Source organism: Oncorhynchus nerka, linkage group LG24, assembly GCF_034236695.1.
Source record: "Oncorhynchus nerka isolate Pitt River linkage group LG24, Oner_Uvic_2.0, whole genome shotgun sequence".
NCBI lineage: Eukaryota > Metazoa > Chordata > Actinopteri > Salmoniformes > Salmonidae > Oncorhynchus > Oncorhynchus nerka.
In genome coordinates this window covers 61,335,831-61,356,615 of record NC_088419.1, presented here as the reverse complement: position 1 = coordinate 61,356,615, position 20,785 = coordinate 61,335,831, and the positions used below count along the sequence as shown (strand labels likewise).

At 42.3% G+C, this 20,785-nt stretch overlaps 1 protein-coding gene across 1 annotated transcript in view; it reads right to left on the bottom strand.

Annotated features, from left to right (window-relative positions):
• Nucleotides 1–6,539, bottom strand: part of notch2 (notch receptor 2) — a 58,010-nt gene extending 51,471 nt beyond the window's left edge. The window contains 1 exon segment of the mRNA XM_029632610.2: nt 6,196–6,539. Coding sequence (XP_029488470.2) covers nt 6,196–6,268 — 73 coding nt within the window. The 5' untranslated portion in view covers nt 6,269–6,539.
• Between the last annotated feature and the right edge of the window lie 14,246 nt (nt 6,540–20,785).

Genomic DNA, 20,785 nt, shown 5'->3' with positions numbered 1-20,785 from the left:
TGCAGGACATCTTAATTCCCTGTTAATTTGCTAACCTGCTCAACAATGCAGACAACACTCTGTAATCCCCCCCACCTTTCACAGCAGCACCCCCTTCTCTTACTCCCTTCTGCTCTCTCACCTCCTCTGGTATTTCACTCATCCAACACTGATACCACTTCAGGCTCAGTTTGGCAGCCTGTGCTTTTGATGTATGCATTAACCAGACCAAGACCCCCATCAGATCGCACCCCCTCTACTTGACTAAAAACACATCTGGAGCACCATAGCTTCTTGCCCGTTGACCTTGTCACACAGCTCTGTTCTTTTCTGCTGTAACGCCATTTGATTATTTTTTACTACTACCCCAAACAAAAGAACAGGGCAAAAACACATGTGGTGTTTTATTCTAATATGAGCATTATAGCTTAGGAAGGAGAAAGGATTGAGAGGAAGGAGCAACAAACAGAACAACATCAAAAATTGTGCCCACCACTGGCAGTGGAAAGAGCAGGCGCTCAGCCACCAGCTGCTCAGTAATGCAGAACTGTGGGCAGGTCAATAAACAGATGCTTGTGTTCCATGCGGAGGGTGCAGCATGTCACAGATAAATTACATTTCACACCACGCTCCAGCATGGGTCGGACTGCAGAACAAGCAATGCAGTTACAGGCACAATCACTGGGCTTTTTCAGTGCACACACATGCCTTCTGGACTGAGTAAATACATGCAGCCATCACTAAGAGCAAGTACTAGGTCGTGTGCCACAAAAATAGGCAGAGGCTTCCTCCTCAAGGGATGACACTTAATACAGCACAACAGAAGACAGCATCATCTGCTTGACACAATAGGGAGGTTACAGCCGAGTGCTGCACTGTGAGAGTGAGTGAAGAGAGAAAGCATGAGGGACAGAGAGAAAGAAAGGGGGAGGAATGTGAAACACCAACAGCAACATTCCACCCGCTTCTTCTCCTACATGCAACAGTTTTGCATTGTCTTGTGTTCTTTTGTGTGACTCCTCTGTTGTAAAGTGTGAGAGTCCATGTAAAATTGATAAATTACAGTCACATGTAATCACTTTTATGTTAGTGTCCCTTACCTGGCTGGAATTCATGTGTTTTTCTATTGACCACCATTTCTGTGCTATGACTGTGTCTGCACCAGGACTGTTGAATCTGGTTAATATCACAAAGGAGTAATAGTACAGTGCAGATTAGAGGTCGGTCGATTATGATTTTTCAACGCCGATACCGATTATTGGAGGACCAAAAAAGCCGATACCGATTTTTATTTAACAAGGCAAGTCAGTTAAGAACAAATTCTTATTTTATATATAAAAAAATATAAAAAAACAATCGCCGCCCAAAAATACAGATTTTCGATTGTTATGAAAACTTGAAATCGGCCCTAATTAATAGGCCATTCCGATTAATCGGTCGACCTCTAGTGCAGATAGTAATAGTAAGAGGCATATAGAAATGTACTGGTGGGGGGCTGGTCCAACTCAAGGTGTCAAAAAAAATGCGCCCCCCTCCCCAACAATACAAATATGAAACAGAACACCCTCCCCCCTCATGGTTTGCATTATCAACACCACAATAAATATACTATGTAAATCTTCACAAACAGAAAATACCTCCCTCCCTACCTTGTAGGCTTACCCAGTAATGAAGGCTTGACTTGACAATCTCTGAATGTCATTCAACTGTTTGGTGTTTTGTAACAGACGTCTCTTTTCATTCATCAATTGGCTGCTGCACGGTTTGGATTGATTGATTTTATTTGTGAGTAAAGAAAATATACACACACATATATATATATATATATATATATATATATATATATACACACACACAAAGATGTTTTATAAAGTGATCAGGATTGCACACTAAAGTCAGGGACTTATTTCCATTGTGGTCCCTATTTTTTACATGAAAACAATTACATAGATACAGATACATTACATAGATACAGACACATTACATAGATACAGACACATTCATTACATAGATACAGACACATTACATAGATACAGACACGAAAAAATGCCACCTATCCAGATGAGTACGAGGGGGGAGTTTGAGTACAATTCTTACAAGCTTGTTTGGCCAGTAGCTTATTCTTTAGATGTTTGGGGCTGGACTATCTCACTTGCAAGAGTCTTTAGAGTGTATATAGCTAGGTTCCATCCAAAACATGACAGGGAAGATTTTAATTTACCAGACATCCATATGCATTCAGATCTGACCTGGGGCAGACAGCTCCATCAATAAACGAGGGATGTTGGCAATATGAGCCACATTTATGTGCTCTTAAAAACAGCTATAACAAATGACAAAAACACCATTCCTTGTGTTTTCGATGTGTAGCATTAGACTACTTTCCTAAAAGAATAATTGCCCAACACACAGTTCTGCTGTCAGAGATTTAAGGACTAAATGTATCAGGGCATTGTATGCATAGGCCTATAGGCTTAGGTGTCCACTGTATGAGACATACAGTACCAGTAAAAGGTTTGGACACACCTACTCATTCAAGGGTTTTTCTTATTTTTACTATTTTCTACATTGTAGAATAATAGTGAAGACATCACAACTATGAAATAACACATATGGAATCATGTAGTAACCCAAAAAGCATTAAAGAAATCAAAATATATTATTTATTTAAGATTCTTCAAAGTAGCCAACCTTTGCCTCTTGGCATTCTCTCAACCAGCTTCATGCGGTAGTCAACTGGAATAAATTTAAATTAACAAGTGTGCATTGTTAAAAGTTAATTTGTGGAATGTATTACCTTCTTAATCCGTTTGAGCAGGCCTTCATGGTCGAATTGCTGCAATAAACCACTACCAAAGGTCACCAATAATAATAAGAGACTTGCTTGGGCCAAGTAACACGAGCAATGGACATTAGACAGGTGGGACTATCATTTGTTTTTCAACAGGACAATGACGCAACACACCTCCAGGCTGTGTAAGGGCCATTTGACAAGGAAGGCAAGTGATGGAGTGCTGCATCAGATGACCTGGCCTCCACAATCACCCGACCTCAATCCAATTGAGGTGGTTTGGTATGAGTTAGACCGCAGAGTGAAGGAAAAGCAGCCAACGAGTGCTCAGCATATGTGGGAACATACGGCTGGTTGAGGGAATACCAAGAGTGTGCAAAGCTATCATCAAGGCAAAGTGTGGGTACTTTGATAAATCTAAAATGTAAAATATATTTTGACTTGTTTTACACTTTTTTGGTTACTACATGATAGCATATGCGGGAACTCCTTCATTCCAGGTGACTACCTCATGAAGCTGGTTGAGAGAATGCCAAGAGTGTGCAAAGCTATCATCAAGGCAAAGGGTGGCTGCTTTGAAGAATCTCAAAAATAAAATATATTTTGATTTGTTTAACACTTTTTTGGTTACTACATGATTCCATATGTGTTATTTTATATTTTTGATGTCTTCACTATTATTCTACAATGTACAAAATAGTAAAAAGAAAGAAAAACACTGAAATTAGTAGGTGTGTCCAAACCTTTTGACTAGTATTGTATATACAGTTGAGGTCGGAAGTTTACATACACTTAGGTTGGAGTCATTAAAACTTGTTTTTCAACCACTCCACACATTTATTGTTAAACAAACTATAGTTTTGGCAAGTCGGTTAGGACATCTACTTTGTGCATGACACAACACATTTTTCCCAAAATTGTTTACAGACAGATTATTTCACTTTTAATTCACTGTATCACAATTCCAGTGGGTCAGAAGCTTACATACACCAAGTTGACTGTGCCTTTAAACAGCTTGGAAAATTCTAGAAAATTATGTCATGGCTTTAGAAGCTTCTGATAGGCTAATTGACATCATTTGAGTCAATTGGAGATGTACCTGTGGATGTATTTCAAGGCCTACCTTCAAACTCAGTGCCTCTTTGCTTGACATCATGGAAAAATCAAAAGAAATCAGCCAAGACATCATACAAAAATTGTAGACCTCCACAAGTCTGGTTCATCCTTGGGAGCAATTTCCAAACGACCTGAAGGTACCATGTTCATCTGTACAAACAATAGTACGCAAGTATAAACACCATGGGACTACGCAGCCGTCATACCGCTCAGGAAGGAGATGAACGTACTTTGGTGCGAAAAGTGCAAATCAATCCCAGAACAACAGCAAAGGACCTTGTGAAGATGCTGGAGGAAACAGGTACAAAAGTATCTATATCCACAGTAAAACGAGTCCTATATCGACATAACCTGAAATGCCACTCGGCAAGGAAGCCACTGCTCCAAAACCGCTATAAAAAAAGCCAGACTACGGTTTGCAACTGCACATGGGGACTAAGATCATCGTACTTTAGGAGAAATGTCCTCTGGCCTGATGAAACAAAAATGGAACTGTTTGGCCATAATGACCATCGTTGTGTTTGGAGGAAAAAGGGGGAGGCTTGCAAGCCGAAGAACACAATCCCAACCATGAAGCACGGGGGTGGCAGCATCATGTTGTGGGGGTGCTTTGCTGCAGAAGGGACTGGTGCACTTCACAAAATAGATGGCATCATGAGGGAGGACATTTTTGTAATATATTGAAGCAGCATCTCAAGACATGGAAGTTAAAGCTTGGTCGCAAATGGGTCTTCCAAATGGACAACGACACCAAGCATACTTCCAAAGTTGTGGAAAAATGGCTTAAGGACAACAAAGTCAAGGTATTGGAGGGGCCATCACAAAGCCCTGACCTCAATCCTATAGAAAATTTGTGGGCTGAACTGAGAAAGTATGTGCGAGCAATGAGGCCTAGAAACCTTACTCAGTTACAACAGCTCATCAGGACGAATGGGCCAAAATTCACCCAATTTATTGTGGGAAGCTTGTGGAAGGCTACCCAAAATATTTAACCCAAGTTCAACAATTTAAAGGCAATGCTACCAAATACTAATTGAGTGAATGTAAACTTCTGACCCACTGGGAATGTGATGAAAAAAATCAAAGCTGAAATAAACCTTTCTCTCTACTATTATTCTGACATTTCACATTCTTAAAATAAATTGGTGATCCTAACTGACCTAATACAGGGAATTTCTACTACGATTAAATGTCAGGAATTGTGAAAAACTGAGTTTAAATGTATTTGGCTAAGGTGTATGTAAACTTCCGACTTCAACTGTACAAAGGAAGAGAAGCATAGGCCTAACCCCAGAGAGATAGTAATAGCAACACAATACCAAACATTCACAAATGTTTCTCAACTTTATTAAGGTAATATCAAAAATACAACTCTACAACGTTTGACAACTCTCGCTATTTGGGACCACCCCCCTGTATATTTCGATCTGTCCCTTACAATAACAATTTCTGTATGTATATCATTGGTATTAGCCTAATAATTCATGGTGTGATGATTTGAATGAGTGTATTAACAATAGTACTGTTATCACGATGATTGTTGTGATTGTCGTAAATATGTGACAATATGCGTGTTGCCAGAAAACAATATTGTTTGAGCCAATCAGCAATAAGCATTAAACACATACTGCCAAAACAAAAAAAATACAAAAAATACCATAAGGACATCTCAAATCTACACTCCATCAAACTCAATTAAATGACAAAGAAGAGATTTATTCGTACATTTTAATTCCGACTTTCACAGCTAACACAACACAACCATTTTGAATTCCTTTCACTTGTAGCCCTAGCTATAATGGACGAGCGCAATGGTTAGCTAACATCTGGGCAGCGGTGCGAGCTCTAGAGAATAAAGTCAATATAGCTCAATTTCGGCAACTAAATATAATTTATAATTAAACACCATATATCAATCTTACGTGATATTGTGTGTACTATATCACATATTTAAAATAGAAATAGGCCTATGCAATGTACCCTGAACAATAAACTGCTAAAGAAAACAGTAGCTGTCCTTCAACTTTTTCCCATTCTTCACCTTTTCTCGAGCTGCTAAGGCCATGTAACCACTACAACGTTATTTCTGGCTATTTACTAAACTAACATATAGAAGCAAGTGACAAAGTTTCAAAGTATCGAAATGTGTTACTTTGTATCAAACGTAGCCCAATCACCTTGCGAATCAATAAGTCAAAATCACATCTGCGTTGTTATGCAGACATGTGTGCAGAGATGCTAAGAAACTAGCGAGAGAATACGATTTAGGTCAAAAAAAGGTATTACAAAAAAACATCGCAGCATCTTACCCAAAGAAAGCCGAATGCAGCAGACGACGAAGACTAATACTTTGTCCGAAGCAAAACCGGGTAATTGGCCCATGATTTCTGTAAAATCCACATAGAGTCGCCAGCGCGAGGCTGAGCTCCGTCTCTGGTTAGGTGAAATGAACTCCAAGTCTGTCGCCAAGAACAATACTGTTACTGAGTAAAAATAATAAAACACCCGTTCCCCTTATTTCTTCCGCGTCTGTTCTAACTTTAAAATATTCGTTTTTGTTTATATTTTCCTATAAAAGACAACGTCACCCTGGTCAAAGTTTCTTCACTACTATCCCCTCACCCCGTCACTACAGAAGTCACTCAAAGGAAAATATATGCATCCGCAGAAGTTACAGAGGAGGATCTATCTGAGGAGTTGGCCTATCTGTTTGAGTGTCGTCACATTTTAATATACACTTGACACTCACCCAACCAACATTGCATTACAATTGGATTACTGAGATATTTGAGTGGTTTTAATTGTAGAACTGTTTTAAAACCCCACCTTTCGAATTGAACTTTTATTTTTTTTCTGTCGCCGCGGCGGAGGAATTTTCACTCCTTTTCAACTTCTCAAAGCTTCGTACGATTCTAAACGAATCCGTTGATTTATTTATTTGTATTTTTCTCCGAATAGACGTTGACGATTTTCCGTTCTGCCTTTTAACTTCCACTTACACATTGTGCAACTATAGGTTGCCCTCATCGGCAGGTTTACTGGTATTTGTGAAAGAATATTCCCTTCAATATGTATACCATAGTATTTACTGTCAATGTTGTTTTGATGAACAAAATTACTTTAAATAGATTAGTAAAAAAGCAATGTAAATAAAAATGAGTCACAGAGCAATCTGGTAGTCTACAGTAAAATAGTGGGTGATATGCCATACATTAGAGTTATTGTAGGTCTTGACATAGTTCAATATTAGAAACAGGTTAGTGATCTTATCAAAATCCTATTTCCATCATGCAGTTTGAGCAAAAGAGCATCACTTTATTGGTATCATTCAACCTCCAATATAACAACAAACTGAATGATCTATTACTGTATCCACAGATAATTTAAAAAAATTATTGCAGGTTGACGTGGTCATATCATTCTGATCCAGGTGTAAATAACAGACTCATGACCTAAACAAAGAGCTCATCACAGTGATGTGTTTGTCTTCACACTCTGTTAGAGAAACATTGCAGGACCCCTGTTGTTGGGACTTCCCACTGTACCTATTCACTGCTCATGAAAGAGCTGGGTCCAGGGGGAGCAAATTGATCTCCTCAGGGATTCCACCTAACTCTATTGTAGTGGTAATCAATGTCAAGACAAGCCTTATGGCAGCAGGGTTAATGCAATGTAAAGCAACAACAACAAAAAAGACATTTGCTCACTTTCTATTCCTTTATAGAGCCACCACTTTCTCTTTCTCTCAGTTCTCCCATCTGCCTTCAATAAACACTTTGTATTCTCTTTTAACAGACAGGACACAAATTCACTGCTGTAGAAACATTTCATGCAACAAATATCAAAATAGTTTTATGATACATCATAAGTTGGATCGTAAAATGGCACTTTATCCCAAGACCATAAGTTACTTGAAAATTAGACATACAACACCAGTAAAATATATATATATATATATTTTACATTTGAGATTCTTCAAAGTAGCCGCCCTTTGCCTTGATGACAGCTTTCCACACTATTGGCATTCTCTCAACCAGCTTCACCTGGTTGCTGTACTTCACCTGGTTGCTGTTCATCCTTCACTTGATGCATTGGTGTCTGGCTAGAATATGTTCATTAATGACTGTTTTTATAAACAACTCAAATATGTTTAATAACCAAGGACACACACCTGGAAACTACCCCACTCAATTCAGAGTCTTTGATTGAACAGTGCAGTGTCACAAAGTATGTATTTGAGTCTGTAGTACCCATTTCATGATTTGGGAGACATAACAAGGATACAAACTAAGATAAATTGATCTGTTCAATTGAGGAATATGTAGACCAACATATATTGAATTGTTCTGTATAGTTCTGTGTGTGTATAGTTCTGGGGATTCAATGTGTGTGTTTGTCAATATTGGAGTAGTGTGGTTCACACCACTGTCGGGATTATCAGGAAGACTCTAGCTGCCAGGCAAAAGATTTATAGCGGTGGACATTGGTGTCAGGGGGCAGATAAAGGGCTGAAGAGTGATTGCCCGTGGATTGGTACCTTCCCACCCCGATTTCATAGCCGTGGGAAACCAAATCACTGGTTGTCATTCTAGAAAGAAGTAACCTTCTGTAGGGGCATAGTTGGCAAGTGAGAGGAATATATACTTATACCAGAGGAGACTGGTGAGAGGCTGGAATGGAATAAATGGAACGGTATTAAACATATGGAAACCATGTTTGACTCCGTTCCATGAACTCCATTCTGGCCATTACAATGAGCCCATCCTCTTATAGCTCCTACCACAAGCCTCCTCTGAGGTAGACATATAGACAATGATGGTTGGTGGAGTTGTTTACATGTAATTCACGACACTCATCTATGAAACATGGCCACTAGTAGGCTCCTGGACTAATCCACAGAAAATATCTGAACACAGACCAAAAGATTGAAATAATTATACAGTTGGTGATTTTTTTATTAATTTATTTTATTAATTTAACTAGGCAAGTCAGTTAAGAACAAATTCTTATTTACAATGACGGCCTACCCCGGCCAAACCCTAACCCGGACGACGCTGGGGCAATTGTGCGCCGCCCTATGGGACACCCAATCACGGACAGTTTTGATACACAGTCTGGAATCGAACCAGGGTCTGTAGTGACACCTCTATCACTGAGATGCAGTGCCTTATAACCCCCCACCCCCCCCCCCCCAGCATTGGTGGCAACTGTTTTCATGTTGTACCGTTAATGCCCTACCCTGTGCTCTGACCTCTTTCTCCCCTCTCTCTCCAGATGACATCTCGCGTCTTGTGACGGCCGGCCGCCCAACAACCTGCCCGCTTGACCCTATCCCCTCCTCTCTTCTCCAGACCATCTCCGGTGACCTTCTCCCTTACCTCACCTCGCTCATCAACTCATCCCTGACCGCTGGCTACGTCCCTCCCGTCTTCAAGAGAGCGAGAGTTGCACCCCTTCTGAAAAAACCTACACTCGATCCCTCCGATGTCAACAACTACAGACCAGTATCCCTTCTTTCTTTTTCTCTCCAAAACTCTTGAACGTGCCGTCCTTGGCCAGCTCTCCCGCTATCTCTCTCAGAATGACCTTCTTGATCCAAATCAGTCAGGTTTCAAGACTAGTCATTCAACTGAGACTGCTCTTCTCTGTATCACGGAGGCGCTCCGCACTGCTAAAGCTAACTCTCTCTCCTCTGCTCTCATCCTTCTAGACCTATCGGCTGCCTTCGATACTGTGAACCATCAGATCCTCCTCTCCAACCTCTCAGAGTTGAGCATCTCCGGCGCGGCCCACGCTTGGATTGCGTCCTACCTGACAGGTCGCTCCTACCAGGTGGCGTGGCGAGAATCCGTCTCCTCACCACGTGCTCTCACCACTGGTGTCCCCCAGGGCTCTGTTCTAGGCCCTCTCCTATTCTCGCTATACACCAAGTCACTTGGCTCTGTCATAACCTCACATGGTCTCTCCTATCATTGCTATGCAGACGACACACAATTAATCTTCTCCTTTCCCCCTTCTGACGACCAGGTGGCGAATCGCATCTCTGCATGTCTGGCAGACATATCAGTGTGGATGACGGATCATCACCTCAAGCTGAACCTCGGCAAGACGGAGCTGTTCTTCCTCCCGGGGAAGGACTGCCCGTTCCATGATCTCGCCATCACGGTTGACAACTCCATTGTGTCCTCGTCCCAGAGCGCTAAGAACCTTGGCGTGATCCTGGACAACACCCTGTCGTTCTCAAATAACATCAAGGCGGTGGCCCGTTCCTGTAGGTTCATGCTCTACAACATCCGCAGAGTACGACCCTGCCTCACACAGGAAGCGGCGCAGGTCCTAATCCAGGCACTTGTCATCTCCCGTCTGGATTACTGCAACTCGCTGTTGGCTGGGCTCCCTGCCTGTGCCATTAAACCCCTACAACTCATCCAGAACGCCGCAGCCCGTCTGGTGTTCAACCTTCCCAAGTTCTCTCACGTCACCCCGCTCCTCCGCTCTCTCCACTGGCTTCCAGTTGAAGCTCGCATCCGCTACAAGACCATGGTGCTTGCCTACGGAGCTGTGAGGGGAACGGCACCTCAGTACCTCCAGGCTCTGATCAGGCCCTACACCCAAACAAGGGCACTGCGTTCATCCACCTCTGGCCTGCTCGCCTCCCTACCACTGAGGAAGTACAGTTCCCGCTCAGCCCAGTCAAAACTGTTCGCTGCTCTGGCCCCCCAATGGTGGAACAAACTCCCTCACGACGCCAGGACAGCGGAGTCAATCACCACCTTCCGGAGACACCTGAAACCCCACCTCTTTAAGGAATACCTAGGATAGGATAAAGTAATCCTTCTCACCCCCCCTTAAAAGACCTAGATGCACTATTGTAAAGTGGCTGTTCCACTGGTTGTCATAAGGTGAAAGCACCCATTTGTAAGTCGCTCTGGATAAGAGCGTCTGCTAAATGACTTAAATGTAATGTAAAATGTGTTTCTAGTCTATGCTAGAGATGAAGTGATACAGTAGCAGAAATGCACTTCCAAAATAAGAAGCGCATTGCATTAATCATGTTGGTGTGACTTGAGGTTACATGAGCCAATGTTAATGTCAGGAAATAGAGAAGACCCAGATCATTAAACATGTTCATAATTCAACTACAGTACATGATTGACTAGACAGAAACCCATATCAAATGTTATTTACACATTGTGGTATTCCTTTACCTTGCTGACTTTTGACATTGACTGACAATACACGTTGGATAATAAAGTTGGATAAATACTGTTGAATTCTGGTCTTGTCAAGTCACAAGTTCAGACCTTAAATAACAACTAACCACTGATTCCCTCAACTATTTGTTATGACTAGACTATAGATAAGTGACTAGGCCTGGGTCTCCACAATGTCTCCACACACTGACTGAGATATGCAGTGTGACCTACAAAACCCAATCAAGTTCTACAGCAGCACACAATATCATTTTGCACTTGATGTTCATACATGCAAATATGATTAAGGCTACTTCACAACCACATCACAAGTTGGTGAGAAGCGCGTGAGGCGCTTACTTGTGCTTGTGTTGTCATTGGCTCGCTTATGGCGGTAACCAAGCCTACATATGAAGACACCGAAGTCCGGACCTCACCTCGGTAATTTTTTCTCATTACAAAAAATAAATACAATAAAAATATATATTGAAAATAAATTACCGGTCAACATTGTTCCCAGTTGATCAAAGCTCAGAACTCTTATATTATTGATCTGACTTAGCGCTTGCATCTGTGCTAACGAATGGAATCATTAACAGTGGTTAGTTCGTTATGTTCACCTGCGTCCCCCGGATTTGCCTCCTGGATGTGCCTTTTTACCAAAACGTTAACCACTTTCTAAAACGGCTATCTTCGCCTTCTCGCGGACGTAAAACGAACTACCCCAACGCGCAGTCTGCGCAATGGGCAACAGTCTAGAGACGCTGCTGAAGGTTTTGGCGAGATGCCGGGCAAAAAGCTATTTTAAACTTGTCCCGCGACTCCTGCGGTGTCTATGGACATCCCACAAACAAACAAAAACCGACTCTCGGAGAATGAGTGCACAACTAGTAAACAAATAGTCGCTTACAGATATGTCCGATATATTTCCCCCCATTTTTTATATTACAATTGTATAGCTAATAGTCTATGTGTATTTTATAGATTTACTGAGGTGAATGAACCTACAGCAGTTAAGGTGATAATGGATAGGGTTTTCCAAATAGCATTTTAAAGTTTTGTAATTTAATAGAAATGCAATAAATGAGCTTCAACTTTCAAAACATTTCAACTTTCAAACCCCCCTCCCCTCTTTCCAGACCTCACTAAAACTCAAACCCTAGTTACTGCCCTGGGCGCGCCAACGTGCCATGTCATGGCGTTCCACAGTGGTCAGGGTTGGAAGGTCATTGAGCGTGAGCTGAGGACCCAGTATCCAGGCAGGCATGAGGTAGCCTGGATGCCTTCAGTGCAAAGGGGTCCTACTGAGGGGGATGTGGAGAAAGCAGAGGGTCGGCGGGGAAGCGGTTTGAAGGTGTGAGGTTATTTGGGTAGCCGGGAGAGGGACGTATATCCTGAAAGGTGACCTGGGCGCTGTCAAGGCCAGGTGGGCTGGAATGTGCTGTTGCGTGTGGGAACCTTCCCTGAGTGGCCATGCTGTCACCCGGCCTACACTATTCTGGGCTATTTATACTGCACTGTGGGAAAAGGATGGCCCCAGCAGTGGGAGCTGGGTTCTGCAGGGTTTATTTCCCTGTCATATTTATGACCTGGAGACTCAAAGACATGATACATAGAACCAGCTCCTAGCTGGGTCAAGGTCTGTTTGGGGTATGGTAGAGTTGGAGCTGATATGACTGGAGCAGATTAGTTAGAGGAATATGGCGAGCCCTGAGGTTCTCAGGTCAATACCAGGACCTCTGTAATACACAATAACAAATGCATGTGTATGTTTGTCATTTGACTTGGTATATGGGCTGGAGTTGGAGTTCATGGTGCCAGCTCTCTCCCCTCTGGAGTCATATCCTGTCGGTACACTAAGGTCAAACTAATCTGCCATAGTCCATAGCCTTTTAACCACACTGACACACAGACTGGGTGAGAAAGTGAGTGACAGAGAGAGAGAGAGAGAGAGAGAAAAAAAAGGGAGGGAGGGGAGAGTTGGAGAGAGGGGGGGGGGATACAAAAAGTGTTGCTGTTGTAAGTCAGATGTTCTTCTATATCAGTGATGAGTGTTTATCAGTGAGGTGCAAGTGAGATGAAAGCACTGGTGTGTGTGTTTGTTCATGTTTGTGAGTTAGTGTCTGATATACAGAGAAATTGTGTTTTTTATTTATTTATTTAACTAGGCAAGTCAGTTAAGAACAAATTCTTATTTACAATGACGACCTACCACTGGCCAAACCCGGACGACGCTGGGCCAATTGTGCTCCGCCCTATGGGACTTCCAATCACAGCCGGATGTGATACAGCCTGGATTCAAACTAGGGACTGTAGTGACGCCTCTTGCACTGAGATGCAGTGCCTTAGACTGTTGCGCCACTCGGGAGTCCCGAGTGTAAAGTGAGTGAGACTGGCGTTTCTCCAGGCGGAGGTTAATTGTATCATCACCAGCTGTTAGAGGAAAGGCATGACTGGTATTCACACCTCACAGTTTTCTCTCAGACCAGAGGCCAGGGATCCAGATAGGACACTATTAATAAACCCAGATGGTGCATCTCAACACCATAACCATGGGCCTCCACAGGTGAAATCTGACTGTGTTGTAAATGGTCTATATCTTTGTGTACCCCGTATAATGTCCGACCTATTGAGTTATACATTTATGTACATTTTCTATTTCTGTTGGCAGACCCATGGCTTTGCCATGAATTATCACGTTGTGACGTGTTTAGGGCCACACACCAACAGACACCTTGGGCAGTACCCGCAAGTGATCACGATGGGAACTCATTTGTTGTAAGGCAATGGTGAGCAAGTGGATTTATTATGAAGAAAATGCTGTCTTGTTGTACACATACGCTCATGTGTTGTTATGACGGCTGTGGACGTATAGCAGGCCTGTGATCGGGTGGTAAGGTACACAGATGGGGATGGAGAAAGTAGGCCCGGAGAACAGCCCTGCTCCACGCTGCACTGTGGTCCTCTATGAGAAGAGGACAGTTCCCAGGCCCCTATGTGTACGTTGGGGGTTGGGGGGATAATAACTCACAAGGTCCCGCTGACTTCCTCTTTCGGCCCTCGCTTTTACAACCCCATCGTCCACTACCGTGCAGCTGCTGGATGGGAGGGAGCTGAATGGGAGGGAGCGTGAGAGAAGAGGAACAGGAAGAGACAGGGAAGCATAAGGAAAGCTGGGAGAAGAGAAACACACTGGTTTAATGACATTCATTGTTATTGATATTATTCAATACTGTTATAGTAAATATGATTATGTCTAAGTTGTAGAACTACAATAGAGGGGCTTGTATTACTGTAGTAGAAACTGGTAACACTGCATGTACGTTGCACAGTCACATCCATCATTTAAAGTCATGGCACTTTACATAGGACAGTTGTGTGTGTGAGCCTTTATTCTCACATCCTGTCTAGTGAGGCTCTTGGCCTGGACTGATTGAATCCATGTTTCATAAACTTGGAACAACAATCTGTCATTGAATTTCCCATCAAACAAGGTTTACAGCATGTGGCTTGGATGTCATCAATTAAAGGTGCTGTTGCTTTTTAAAGTAAAAAATGTGCAGGAGACATGAGGGACTATGTGTATCTATTTGTGTGTTTGCGAGTCTTTTCAGTAAACGTCTTTAATCAAGTTAGCGTGTCATGCATTGTCTATTGTATCTATGTCGCTGTGGTCTAAATTTGTATGCCAAGCTCTATGCCATTAATGTGATTGTGTGTGTGTGTGTGTGTGTGTGTGTGTGTGTGTGTGCGTGTGTGTCTGCCTGTGTCTGTGTGTATACATAATCAGTTTATGGTGTGTTTAGTGCGTGTGCAGTTTTACCTGACCCCTGATCACTCTAAGTATTTTAATCCAATCAGCTTTGTTTTCACATGACTGTCACGCACCCCCTGCTGCCATGGTAACATACAGAGGAGGGTGAGAGAAAGGACAGGAGGGGGAGCAATACATCACTCTCTCAACTCCTTCGATCCTTTTATCAATTTGACATTTCAGCTTTCCCATGTGGTGAAATTCTACTCCCCATTCCCTGCTAATGCTACATAGTAGATCTGTGTCTGAGGTGAAGTATGAGAACTTACCGAATATGGAAAGATATAACAGGGGAGACAGGGCAGTGAGAGATTTTGCAGGCCTCAAAAACATTGTGACTTGATGGTTTACAAGCAGCAAGGGGAACATGGGAGCTTTGAGATTTGCAAAGAACAGAGGGGCGAGGAAGGAATTGCTGAAGTTGCGAGATGCTGATACATATTAAAAAGGACATTTGACAGGAAATTCAGAAGGGCACACGAATCATGCACGCTCTAACTACAGAGTACATGTCACAGACGGAACAGGGCTGTTGTTTGGAATGTTGACATCCAGCTTGTGGCTTATAATATAACCACACTAGAGTTAAAGGAGAAGGTGGTTTTCTGCACTTTGTAAAATATATATACAGTGCATTCGGAAAGTATTCAGACCCCATGACATTTTTCACATTTTACTTTGTTATAGCCTTTATTTTTTGTTGCATCAATCTACACACAATACCCCATAATGATAGGTTTTTAGAAAAGTATTCAGACCCTTTGCTATGAGACTCGAAATTGAGCTCAGGTGCATATTGTTTCCATTGATCATCCTTGAGATGTTTACAACTTGATTGGAGTCCACCTGTGGTCAATTCCATTGATTGTACATGATTTGGAAAGGCACACACCTGTCTATAAGGTCCCACAGTTGACAGTGCGTGTCAGAGAAAAACCAAGCAATGAGGTCAAAGGAATTGTCAGTAGAGCTCCGAGACAGGATTGTGTTGAGGCACAGATTCAGGGAAGGGTACCAAAAAATGTCTGCGGCATTGAAGGTCCCCAAGAACACAGTGGCCTCCATCATTCTTAAATGGAAGAAGTTTGGAACCACCAAGAACCTTCCTGGAGCTGGCCGCCCGACCAAACTGAGCAATCGAGGGAAAAGGGCCTTGGTCAGGGAGGTGACCTAGAACACGACGGTCACTCTGACAGAGCTCCAGAGTTCCTCTGTGGAGATGGGAGAACCTTCCCGAAGGACAACCATCTCTGTAGCACTCCACCAATCAGGGATTTATGGTAGAGTGGCCAGACGGAAGCCACTCCTCAGTATAAGGCACATGACAGCCCGCTTGGAGTTTTCCAAAAGGCACTTAAAGGACGCTCAGACCATGAGAACCAAGATTCTCTGGTCTGATGAAACCAAGATTGAACTCTTTGGCCTAAATGCCAAGCGTCACGTCTGCAGTAAACCTGGCACCATCCCTACGATGAAGCATTGTGGTGACATCATGCTGTGGGGATGCCTTTCAGCAGTAGTGACTGGGAGACGAGTCAGGATCGAGGGAAAGATGAACGGAGCAAAGTAAGGACAGATTCTTGATGAAAACCTGCTCCAGAGTGCTCAGGACCTCAGACTGGGGTGATGGTTCACCTTCCAGCAGGACAACGGCCCTAAGTACACAGCCAAGACAATGCAGTAGTGGCTTCGAGAAAAGTCTCTGAATGTCCTTGAGTGGCCCAGCCAGAGCCCGGACAGAATTTGAGAGGATCTGCAGAGAAGAATGGGAGAAACTCCCCAAAAACAGGCTTGTAGCGTCATACCCAAGAAGACTCGAGGCTGTAATCGCTGCCAAAGGTGCTTCAACAAAATATTGAGTAAAGGGTCTGAACACATATGTAAATGTCATATTTCTAAAAAATAATTTTTACTTTGTCATTATGGGGTATTGTGTGTAGATTGATAAGGAAAAAAACGATTTAATCCATTTTAGAATAAGGCTGTAACGTAACAAAATGTGGAATAAGTAAAGGGGTCTGAATAGTTTCCTAATGCAGTTGAAGTCGGAAGTTTGCATACACTTAGGTTGGAGTCACTAAAACTCGTTTTTCAACCACTCCACAAATTTCAAGTTTTGGCAAGTCGGTTAGGACATCTACTTTGTGCATGACACAAGTCATTTTTCCAACAATTGTTTACAGACAGATTATTTCACTTATAATTCACTGTATCACAATTCCAGTGGGTCAGAAGTTTATATACACTAAGCTGACTGTGCCTTTAAACAGCTTGGGAAATTCCAGAAAATTATGTCATGGCTTCTGGTTGGTCTGGTTTATCCTTGGGAGCAATTTCCAAACGCCTGAAGGACCACGTTCATCTGTACAAACAATGGTACGCAAGTATAAACACCATGGGACCACGCAGCCGTCATACCGCTCATGAAGGAGACGCGTTCTGTCTCCTAGAGATGAACGTACTATTGTGCGAAAAGTGCAAATCAATCCTAGAACAACAGCAAAGGACCTTGTGAAGATGCTGGAGGAAACAGGTACAAAAGGATCTATATCCACAGTAAAACAAGTCCTATATCGACATAACCTGAAAGGCCGCTAAGCAAGGAAGAAGCCACTGCTCCAAAACTGCCGTAAAAAAAAGTCAGACTACGGTTTGCAACTGCACATGGGGACAAAGATCATAGTTTTTGGAGAAATGTCCTCTGGTCTGATGAAACAAAAATAGAACCGTTTGGCCATAATGACCATTGTTATGTTCGGAGGAAAAGGGGGGAGGCTTGCAAGCCGAAGAACCCAATCCCAACCGTGAAGCACAGAGGTGGCAGCATAATGTTGTGGGGGTGCTTTGCTGCAAAAGGGACTGGTGCACTTCATAAAATAGATGGCATCATGAGGCAGGAAAATTATGTGGATATATTGAAGCAACATCTCAAGACATCAGTCAAGAGGTTAAAGCTTGGTCGCAAATGGGTCTTCCAAATGGACAATGACCCCAAGCATACTTCCAAAGTTGTGGAAAAATGGCTTAAGGACAACAAAGTCAAGGTATTGGAGTGGCCATCACAAAGCCCTGACCTCAATCCTATAGAAAATTTGTAGGCAGAACTGAAAAGGCATATGCAAGCAAGGAGGCCTACAAACCTTTAGCCAATGAGGAATGAGCCAAAATTCAACCAATTTATTGTGGGAAGCTTGTGGAAGGCTACGCAAAAAGTTTGACCCAAGTTAAACAATTTAAAGGCAATGCAACCAAATACTAATTGAGTGTAAACTTGAACTTTAATTGAATGTAAACTTCTGACCCACTGGGATGTGATGAAAGAAATAAAAGCTGAAATAAATCTCTCTCTCTACTATTATTCTGACATTTCACATTCTTAAAATAAAGTGGTAATCCTAACTGACCTAAGACAGGGAATTTTTACTACGATTAAATGTCAGGAATTGTGAAAAACTGAGTTCAAATGTATTTGGCTAACGTATGTAAACTTCCGACTTCAACTGTATATATTTTTGTATTATTATAATTCATTGAACGTTTTAAATTATCACTGTATGTCTAATAAACCATTTTGTGTGTTGTGTGTGTTTATTTAATTAAAACAACATATTTTTTATTATTTATTTCCCTGAGCCGCCTTTTGCCATTGAAATGCTGTCTGATCATGTGTTTATACAAATTTAAATATATTTACGTACTCAGCCCTGATTGGCAGATAGGATCGTCTCGACCAGGGTTGCAAACGCATTTCATGGAGGGTCTAGTGTCTGCTGGTTTTTGGTTTGTCCTTTCAATAAAGACGTAGACAACCAGGTTAGGTGACTTCCTTACTAATCAGTGACCGTAATTCACCGTAATTCATCAATCAAGTACAAGAGAGGAGCGAAAACCCACAGAGACTAGGCCTGTTCACCCCGCTATCATCCAGAAGGCGAGGTCAGTACAGTTGCATCAAAGCTGGGACTGAGAGACTGAAAAACAGCTTCTATTTCAAGGCCATCAGACTGTTACAGCCACCACTAACATTGAGTGGCTGCTGCCAACACACTGACTCAACTCCAGCCACTTTAATAATGGGAATTGATGGGAAATATATCACTAGCCACTTTAAACAATGCTACCTAATATAATGTTTACATACCCTACATTATTCATCTCATATGTATACGTATATACTGTACTCTATATCATCTACTGCATCTTTATGTAATACATGTATCACTAGCCACTTTAACTATGCCACTTTGTTTACATACTCATCTCATATGTATATACTGTACTTGATACCATCTACTGTATCTTGCCTATGCCGCTCTGCACCATCACTCATTCATATATCTTTATGTACATATTCTTTATCCCCTTACACTTGTGTGTATAAGGTAGTAGTTTTGGAATTGTTAGTTAGATTACTTGTTGGTTATTACTGCATTGTCGGAACTAGAAGCACAAGCATTTCGCTACACTCGCATTAACATCTGCTAACCATGTGTATGTGACAAATAAATTTGATTTGTACAACAAGTTTTACCGATCTGAGGTGTGTTCAGTGCGTTATGGTGATGTTGGATATGCTTTCACCTGTCCAGTGCTATCAAATCAGTACAGTTGAAGGAAATAAGACGAGGAGAGGGAGCCATATAACTTAAGATTCAACTCCATATTCATCTCTTTGTGGTTCCCCAGAGTCCTCTCAGGGACCCAGGTGTGGTTAAAACGGACCAGAGTTCTACCACTGAGCCGCTGGAGAAAGAGGCTCAGAGGACTCTAATGCCTTCTCTCAACATAGCGAAAGGCTGTGCTCCAATCCTCCTCAACTACCTGAGAAGTTGACGTCTAACTGATGAGTACGTCCCATGTCTTTCACTAACCTCAAATACAATAACAGCAATCACTACACACAACCTCAACCGTACCCTTCACTCTAACCATAAGCATAGAACAAATGACTCATGTACTCGGTAATCACTATTAACAGAATAGATACTTGTTGTAGCTAATGGCAATCTGGTGACACGGTAACTTCATTAACACCAGTGAACACCAACTAAAATATATATATTATTTTTTTATCCAGCCAATAGAGAGTGATCAAGCATGGCATGAAGAATAACGTAAGTCTCTTTAGATAGGGTTCTGGTGAAAAGTAGTGCATTATATAGGGAATAGAGTGTCATCTGAGATGCAAAACAAAATTAAGATATTGACAAAACCCTACCCTGTTGTTGGCTAAAGCTGACGTTCGAGCAGCTATCCATGCTGTGCCTGAAGATCGTTAAGATCGTGACCCAGACGGGGGTGAACCTGAGGAGTGGAGCCTTATCCAGGAGGACAGAAGGCTGCTGGCTCTTGAGAATAAATACTGGTCCAAGGAGCCAATGAGGAGATGGCAGGGCAGCTCTCCTCTCTCATACCTTACTGCCTCCTCTGATGACCTATACACCTTTGCAGAGGAGTCGGTGAAGCACTGTTTGCTGCCATCTCTGATTCCCCCCTCATCATGGGGGTTGGATCTGGTAGGACCATCCAATAGTGTGTTGAACCACAGCATCCCAAGTACTTCGTGTTACTCCCAGTTCTAAATGGACCCTCCCAATAGTCAGCGGACATGACAACATCTCAGCAGTTCATCAGACGAGTCCTGTCTGAGTTCTGCTCTGCGTCCGGCTGCTCCATGTGTATCCACAAGGTGTTCAGGGGCGTAAATAAAGAGCAGAGAATCGAGGCTCAGCAGAAAGGAAGGATTTTCCTTTGTTTTCCAATGACCAAACTCAGGATCTTCAAGGTACATCAGACGGATTATTGTTTTTTCCAATTAGGTTGTGTTATTGATGTGGGAATGATGAGAGAAATACAAGAGTCAACACTATATTGTTGACTTTGGGATTAGGA